Source organism: Panicum virgatum, chromosome 4N, assembly GCF_016808335.1.
Source record: "Panicum virgatum strain AP13 chromosome 4N, P.virgatum_v5, whole genome shotgun sequence".
Taxonomy (NCBI): domain Eukaryota; kingdom Viridiplantae; phylum Streptophyta; class Magnoliopsida; order Poales; family Poaceae; genus Panicum; species Panicum virgatum.
The window spans coordinates 39,170,272-39,178,449 of NC_053148.1; the positions used below are offsets into that span (position 1 = coordinate 39,170,272).

Consider the following 8,178-nt stretch of genomic DNA (forward strand, 5'->3'; position numbering starts at 1 on the left):
TACGCGAAGACAAGGAGTCGGGCGAGCCGACGCCGACAGCCAGCATAAGGTGACCCATCTTCGCGCGTCTTCGGGTCAGGAAGCAAAGACAAGGCACCCGGAACACTGGAGCTGACGCCAGGAGCAATCGCGGAGGTGTTCCGTCTTCGCTGTTCCACGAGCAAGAAGACAGAGAGGAGCGAAGACTTGGTGACACGAGTCTCGCAGAGTACTTAGCAGCGGGTCCAGGAGCTTCGTCGGGTACGGCGAAGCTGCCGGGGTCGGCATGGGTCCCGCTGCTGAGCTGTGGCGCACTCAAATTGTAACGGGCAAATTACGCTGGCATCTAGGAATATTCCGAGAATATTACCGTTGTAGGGGTGCAATAGAGTAATTGTACATTGAAGATGTAACGCCACCTATAAATACCATGTGTAATGTTATTGAAGAGGGAGGATTTTTTTGGAGAAAGAGCACCTTATTACTTAATTTCTGTGTTGTCCATTACTGTTGTCGTGATCGTCCGTTGCGGAGACACTCTCCACCAACAGTTTGGCGCCCACCCGTCGGTTCGATACACCACATGGCGGTAACGAAGAAGAGAGGGACCACCGGAGACACTTCGGAGGACACCACGACAACAACGCCCTCGCAGGGCGAAGCGGCAGCAACACAGCCGAACGGAGCTAGCAGCGATGGCGTCTCCGTCGAGGCCCTCGCAGATGGCCAGCTTGAAGTCAACCTTCTGGACATCGGCGTCACAGCCGAAGACATCGCTGCGATGCGTCGCATCGACGCTCGCATCGAAGAGGCACGAAGGGTTCAGCAGCAGGCATTGGAATCAGGACCCTCGGAGCCACAAATGATGACAAGGGCGAAGGGGAAGCAGACCATGCTCACCGAAGCAGAGCGTCAAGAGCAGTACAACAAGTTGAGGGAGGAGGAGCTTCGCTGCAAGGCAATGCAGGAGAAGCTCCGTGCCCAGAGGCTGCAGTTGGAGCAATTGCAGGCTCCACCAAAACCACCCCAGAGGGAGGTAGTCGTGGCCAACCCGCGACAGCAAGAACCACCGAGGTCCCGCCAGAAGTTCGTGCTGGTCGAAGAGATCTCTGACCATTCTGAGTCAGACGGCGAAGAGTGTCACCAAAGAAGCCATCACAGGATATCACCATTGTCCGAAGAGCTGGAGGAGGTACAGTGGCCTCACCGTCTTAACCCAGCAATATTGCCTCAGTTCGATGGAGAGTCAGACCCCCGAAGAGTTCCTCCTCAAGTACGAAGCCACCATCGAAGCATCAGGAGGAGGCACCGCATGTAAGGCGAAGGCGCTCATCCTCGCATTGAAGGGCTTGGCGCAGTGCTGGTACGCAAACATCCCCCCGGGAACCATTCTGTCTTGGAAGCAGCTTCGCATTGAGTTATGTTCAAGCTTTCGCGCCGTAAGGCCCGACGAAGTCACATCTTGCGACTTCCACGATCTAAGGCAAGGAAGCATGACCTTGCAAGAATATCTCCAGAGTGTCATGAAGCTTCGCGCAAGAGCACCCAATGTTGCCGACCAGAGCATCATCGATTCGGTGGTGAAGGGGATCAATCTGGGACCATGCGGGGAATACATATCCCGGCATAAGCCAAAGACAGTCACGAAGCTGTTTGAGATAATGCAAGAATATTGCATATCCGACCGGGCGAAGAGGAGAAGGCTCGAGGAGAAGAATGAGCAGAAGAAATCGCGAAGCAGCGAGAGGTCCCATTCGAAACCATGGCACGCCAATGAGCCGAGGCAGAAAAGAACAGTAAACAACGTATCCGAAGAGGGACCCCGAGAGGATAGACACTGTCACAAGGGCAAAGGCGAAAGGGACCGACACGAAGAAAGATCCAACCGCGATGATCGTCACCATCACGAAGACCGACAAAACAAAGGCCGAAGGGACAGCGGTGGTCGAAGGGAGAAAATTCCGTTCTGTTTCTTCCACGGCAAGGACAAAGGCCATTGGACAAATGAGTGCCCTTTCGCCATTGAAAGGAAAGAGGAGTTTGATTGGCAGAATTCCCAGACAGCAAAACCAGTCAATCATACCTCGCAGATGCCGCATCAGTCTTCGACAACGGCAAATACTTGGGCTCCTACACCAAATTGGCCGGTGTCGTACCCGGTCTTCAATTATAACCCACTGCCATATGCACCACCTCCGCAACAATCAATTCCAATGCTACCACCCCCACAGTACAATCAGACATGGTCCAGAAGCTCAACACCACTCTCTTGCGACACAACAAATTTACCTCCACCTCCAAAACTAGAGCCGGGGCAAATCCCCGAGTGAGCAATCGACACACCTTCGGGTAGCAGGGTCAACATCATCAATGCCATCTCCGGAGGATCCAACGAACCAGTTCATGAGACGAAGAAGCAGTGGAAAGAATATTTCAGAACAGTCTCCCACGTCAGCGAGGGCAGATGCTTCCGGACAACTTGGTCGCATGTCCCAATAACTTTCACGTAGGCAGACCTTCGGCTGCAAGCACTACCCACATAATGACCCCCTCGTCATAAGGGCGAACATTGGCAAGAATTCAGTGCACTTCGCGGGGAATGATGTAGGGAGAATCTTGGTGGACAACGGGAGTTCTGCAGATATCCTCGTCTGGCAGTGCTTCGTCAAAATGGGATTCACCGAAGCAGCGCTGAAGAAGTCACAGTATCCACTCATTGGGTTCGGAGGCAAGAGAATCGAAGCTCTTGGAAAGATAGAGATCAACGTAACGTTTGGCGAAGGTGCAGGACAGAGAACTGAAGCAATTACCTTCGACGTGGTCGACATCAACTATCCCTACAACGCCATCTTCGGTCGCAACACCTTGGTCAAATTCGCAGCATTAATTCATCAGTCGTACCTATGCATGAAGCTACCCACGGCCGGAGGAATTATCACAATCTTCGGAAACCAAGAAGAAGTAAGAAGGTGCGAGGACAACGCATCAACCTCAGACAAGAACGTCCATGTCATTGAAGCACCAAATGAGGTCAATGATGGTGAAAATTGCGTAGAGTCTGAGAAGCTAGGGGGTGTATCCCCAGCGGAACATACGAAGAAGGTGCCCTTGTGCGAAGATGTGCCTGATCGAATGGTGATCATCGGAAAAGGGCTTCAAGAGCCCGAAGAGGCCAGGCTTATACAGTTTCTCCGCAACAATCAAGATGTGTTTGCTTGGTCCTCTTCGGATCTGCGAGGGGTCAGTCAAGAAGTCATCGAGCATGAGCTGAGGGTGAATCCGAAGGCGAAACCCGTGAAGCAGGGCCAAAGATCAATGTCCGAAGAAAGACAGAAAGCGGCTCAAGCCGAGGTACAAAAGTTACTGGACGCGGGCGTCATCCGCGAAGTCCTGTACCCAGAATGGCTAGCAAACGTTGTAATGGTACCAAAGAAGAACGGGAAGTGGCGAATGTGCATTGACTTCACAATCCTCAACAAGGCGTGCCCGAAGGACGAATACCCACTGCCGCGAATTGACACCTTGGTCGATGCAGCAGCTTGTTCGGAGATGCTCAGTATGTTGGACTGTTTCTCAGGTTATCACCAGATATTCATGAACAAGGCGGACGAAGAGAAGACCAGCTTCACCACCCCCTTCGGGACATATTGCTATGTGAGAATGCCGGAGGTCCTCCGCAATGCAGGATGCACTTTCAATAGAATGATCAAGAAGGTACTGGGAAGGAATATCTCCGCGTATGTCGATGATGTCGTTGTCCGAAGCAAGAGGAGGGAGGACCATATCCAAGATCTTTGCGAAACTTTCGCGAACCTTCGCCGCCATGGTTTGAAGCTGAACCCGGAGAAGTGCGTCTTCGGAGTCCGAAGAGGAAAATTATTGGGATGCATGATAACGGAAAGGGGAATAGAGGCAAATCCAGAGAAGATAGAAGCGATCAGGCGGATGAAGCCACCGACCACCAGAAAGGGGGTACAAAAGTTGACGGGCAGGTTGGCTTCGCTTAATCGATTCATATCAAAATCAGCGGAGAAGTGCCTACCATTTTTCAAGGCGCTGAAAGGATCAGGCAATTTCAAATGGGGAGAAGAACAGGCGAAGGCCTTCGAAGACCTCAAAGAGTATATCGAGAAGTTGGCTGTCATGTCCAGCCCTTCGGAGAAGGCGGAGTTGTTGTTATACATCTCCACATCAGGCGCAGCCGTCAGTGCCGCCTTTGTCGAAGAGCGTATGGTCGAAGGGGCATTAACCCAGTCGCCCATATACTTCGTCTCCGAGGCCCTAAATGGGTCAAAGTTGCTATACTCAGAAATGGAGAAGATGGCATATGCGGTGGTCGTGGCATCATGCAAGTTGCGTTACTACTTCCAGAGCCACAAAATCAAGGTTCCAACCTCTTTCCCACTTCGGGATATGTTTGAGAACAGAGAAGCCTCCGGCAGGATAGGCAAATGGGCTACGCAACTAGCTGAGCACACCATTGACTTCGTCTCCAGATCAGCAATCAAGTCACAGGTCTTGGTAGATTTCATCGCAGACTGGACACCAGTCGCACCTTCACAAGATCTGCCGAAGATAGAAGCAATATGGCAACTTGAGTGTGATGGGGCTTACCAGAGAGACAGAGCAGGGGCTTCGGCAGTTCTTACAGTACCTTCGGGTACACAACTGAAGTACGCAGTCAGGCTTGACTTCACCGGGTGCACAAACAATGTAGCAGAATACGAAGGCCTTCTCCTGGGTCTTCGCAAAGCAAGGGCACTGGGCGCACGAAGACTAAGTATTAGGTCCGATTCAGAGTTGATCACAGGTCAAATAAACAAATCCAACAGGGCTCTCAAGCCAGAGCTGGCAAAGTACTTGGCAGCGGTGCGAAGCATGGAGAAACACTTCCTTGGGTTCAGCATCCGTAGTTTCTCCAGAACAAAAAATAAGCAAGCTGATCAACTGGCGAAGGCAGCAGCACAGTTTGATCCATTACCGCCAGATGTTTTCTTCGAAACATTAAAGCTTGCCTCCGTAAATTGTGCCGAAGAACCAGCTAAATTCATCAATGCCATAACCAGCGAAGACTGGAGGGCCGCCATAATGGCCTATCTTCGCGGACACTTTGTCCCGGAGGATGAGAAGGAAGAAAAAAGAATGGCACCTCGGGCGAGAAACTACAGAATCATAGGCGAAGAGTTATATCGAGGGGGAGTCTGCGCACCACTCTTAAGGTGCATCTCACGCGAAGAGGGAAAATAGCTGCTTGAAGAGATACATGCAGGGATGTGTTCCTCGCATATCGCGACGAGGGCCCTGGTCGGCAAAGCTTTCCGTGAAGGTTTCTATTGGCCATCGGCCGTGGCAGATGCTCACGAGGTGGTTCGCACGTGCCCAAATTGTCAAAAGCATGCCCCCTACAGCAAATTCCCACCCGACGAAGTGCAGTAACTGCCGCCGGTGTGGCCCCTCGTGCGATGGGGAATTGACATAGTCGGACCATTGCCCACGGCTCCAGGAAACTTCAAGTACGCCGCTGTAGCGGTGGAATACTTCTCCAAATGGGTCGAAGCCAAAGCACTCAGGGACATCACAGGAGGAGCCTTGCAAAAATTCTTTTGGCAGAACATCGTCTGTCGCTTCGGGGTCCCGAAGGAGGTCACAGTGGACAATGGCAAACAGTTCGACTGCGCAACTTTCAGACAATTCGCCACACAACTTGGCACAAACTTATGCTTCGCATCGGTCTACCACCCGCAGTCCAACGGCGCGGTGGAAAGGGCCAACGGCATCATCTTCGCAGGCATCAAGAAAAACATCACTGAGCTGCCGAAGGGAAAATGGGTGGACGAACTGCCGAGGGTCGTGTGGTCTCATAACACGATAGAGTCTAGGACCACAAAGTTCACACCGTTCAAGCTCCTATACGGCGAAGAAGCCGTAACACCTGAGGAAATAAAGCTCAAATCCTGGAGAACAGCCGAAGGAGCAGAAAACATCGAAGAAGACATCAAGCCCTCAATTGACACAATCGAAGCTGTTAAGACACAAGCAGCAATCAACTTGGGTAAATACCAAGACGAAACGCGAAGGTGGAGGAATAAGAAGGTGAAGCCCAGGAATATCAGAGAGGGTGACTTGGTGCTTCGAAGAATACCGAAGGCCAAGCAGAAAGGGAAGATGTACAGCAAGTGGGAAGGCCCGTTTATCGTCGCATCGATGGCAAGACCAGAGGCCTGCAGGCTCCGCACGCTAGAAGGCACCGAAGAGCCATATTCATGGAACAAGGACATGCTACAAAGATACTACGTGTAGGGGAGTTGCGTACGGAAGTGTGTAAAAGCCACCTCAGGGAAATAACCGAAGGGGCTCATAGAATAAATTCTCTTTTTCTCTAAATTAGCACAATGTACCAAAGGGCCCGTACTCTTTTCCTCACGGGGGAAGCTTTCGAGTGTCCACTAGGGCGCCGGAGGTGTGAGGTTTTTAACGAGGCGAAACCCTATGTAACCCCTTGTGAAATATAAACAAGGCCCCCAACAAACGAGCGCGTTACAAAGGCGCCAAAGCATCTATCCCTCTTCGTCAACGCGAAGAGGGGAGTCATTGGCGCGGAAAACAAGCCGTTAACGCTTGAAAGAAGTGAGCACGAGGAGCAAACCCAATTGAGGTCTTCGCTCCCCTTAGCTCCACTTCCCAGAAAACAAACAAAAATCCCGTCGCCGGAGCGACGGGTGGAAAGTCCTGTCGCGCGAAAGCCGAAGGCTAGGCGCGAACCTCTCCGGCTAAAGAGCTGAAGGTCCCCTAACAAAAATCCCGTCGCTGGAGCGACGGGTGGAAAGTCCTGTCGCGCAAAAGCCGAAGGCTAGGCGCGAACCTCTCCGGCTAAAGAGCTGAAGGTCCCCTAACAAAAATCCCGCCGCCGGAGCGACGGGTGGAAAGCCCTGTCGCCGAAGCGACGGCACTAGTCCCCGCAGGCATGCAATAATCAATAAGAAGCTGGAGGTCATCATCCCCGACAGTCGAGCGAAGGGGGGGGGGTGGCGCTTCGCAAAACAAGACGCACGACGCCAGTGAAGATGAACAGCCAAAAAAACGTGTAACCTCTCCCGTGCAAAAGGGGGGGTGGCGCTTCGCAAAACACACTTGTGCACAATCGAAGGTTGAAACACCGGGCAATATAATAAATTACAAAGTACATGTTACACCGCGAAGATACACTTCGCCCGAAGACATGAAATAAACTACAAAGTACATGTTGTTACACCGCGAAGATACACTTCGCCCGAAGACACGAAATAAATTACATAGTACATATTGGTACAAAGCGAAGTTACACTTCGTGTGAAAGCACGAAGAAACAAATCACATGTTCACATCCGAGGCCTCTTCTTCGAAGACTAGGCGGTCCACCTCGGATATTACGTCTCGGACCGCCACATCTATTATCTCTTCGGTCGTCCGCCGAAGAAACTTTTCAAAGTCGTCCCCTGAAACCGAGGGCAATGAACATCAACTAGAGCTCTTGGCGAAGATGCCTTTGCATCGATACATAAATTCGTGAGGCGCCAGGGGCTCTTCGTCCACTGGCTCCGGCTTCGGCTCGCACAGACCAGCCGGAGAACTATACGGCCTATCGGTGTCAAGAATCCGTTTTATTTCACGACAAAGCCTGCGGTTAGCAAGGATCCTCGCGTATTTCACCGGATCACGCTGAAAATCGGCAAAAAAATGCTGTCTGTTTGTTCCGTTGATCATACACACGCGCCCTATTCGCCCAAAATGCTTCAAACAAAACTGTAGGATAATGAATATGGAACTTCGTCCAAGACGCACCAGAAACATAAAAGTTCCCTCGATTCAGCCGGTGAGGAGCAACGTCTTCGGCCGCCTGCGCAGGGTCCTGCGCAGGCACCGAAGGTGTTAGAGTACAAAAATAATTATTACAACTGAGACCCTATACAACAGCCTACTGCGACCCTCGCACCTCGCCAACCCGAGGATGGGAAGAGGACGCCCTCGCCTAGTCTTGGAGCCCTGGGGCTGCATCAGCACCGCTGCGCCCGTTGTCGCCTTTCGTATCCTCACCGCCAGGTCTCTCTTCCGCGGGCACAGCCTCTTGGAGAATGGGCTCCGCAATAGCGTCAGCTTTAGACTGGAGCTGAAAGATTCCAGTTCAGGAGTCAGCAAGTTCTCCATCAAGGAATCAACACA

At 51.9% G+C, this 8,178-nt stretch overlaps 1 protein-coding gene across 1 annotated transcript; it reads left to right on the forward strand.

The window, feature by feature from the left end:
* Window positions 1-562: 562 nt before the first annotated feature.
* On the forward strand, window positions 563-6,279 carry LOC120669384. The gene is made up of 4 exons (XM_039949146.1): window positions 563-1,101; window positions 1,214-1,342; window positions 2,490-4,568; window positions 6,057-6,279. Exons 1-4 carry the CDS (start codon window positions 563-565, stop codon window positions 6,277-6,279), a joined length of 2,970 nt encoding a protein of 989 aa, XP_039805080.1.
* The last annotated feature ends 1,899 nt before the right edge of the window (window positions 6,280-8,178 follow it).

Bases quoted from the DNA above. Each gene is read 5' to 3' on its own strand.
- LOC120669384 (XM_039949146.1), top strand. From the start codon at position 563: ATGGCGGTAACGAAGAAGAGAGGGACCACCGGAGACACTTCGGAGGAC. The intron at 1,102-1,213 runs GTCAGACGGCGA...ATATTGCCTCAG, and splicing joins GAGATCTCTGACCATTCTGA to TTCGATGGAGAGTCAGACCC. The intron at 4,569-6,056 runs GCAACTTGAGTG...CGAAACGCGAAG, and splicing joins CCGAAGATAGAAGCAATATG to GTGGAGGAATAAGAAGGTGA.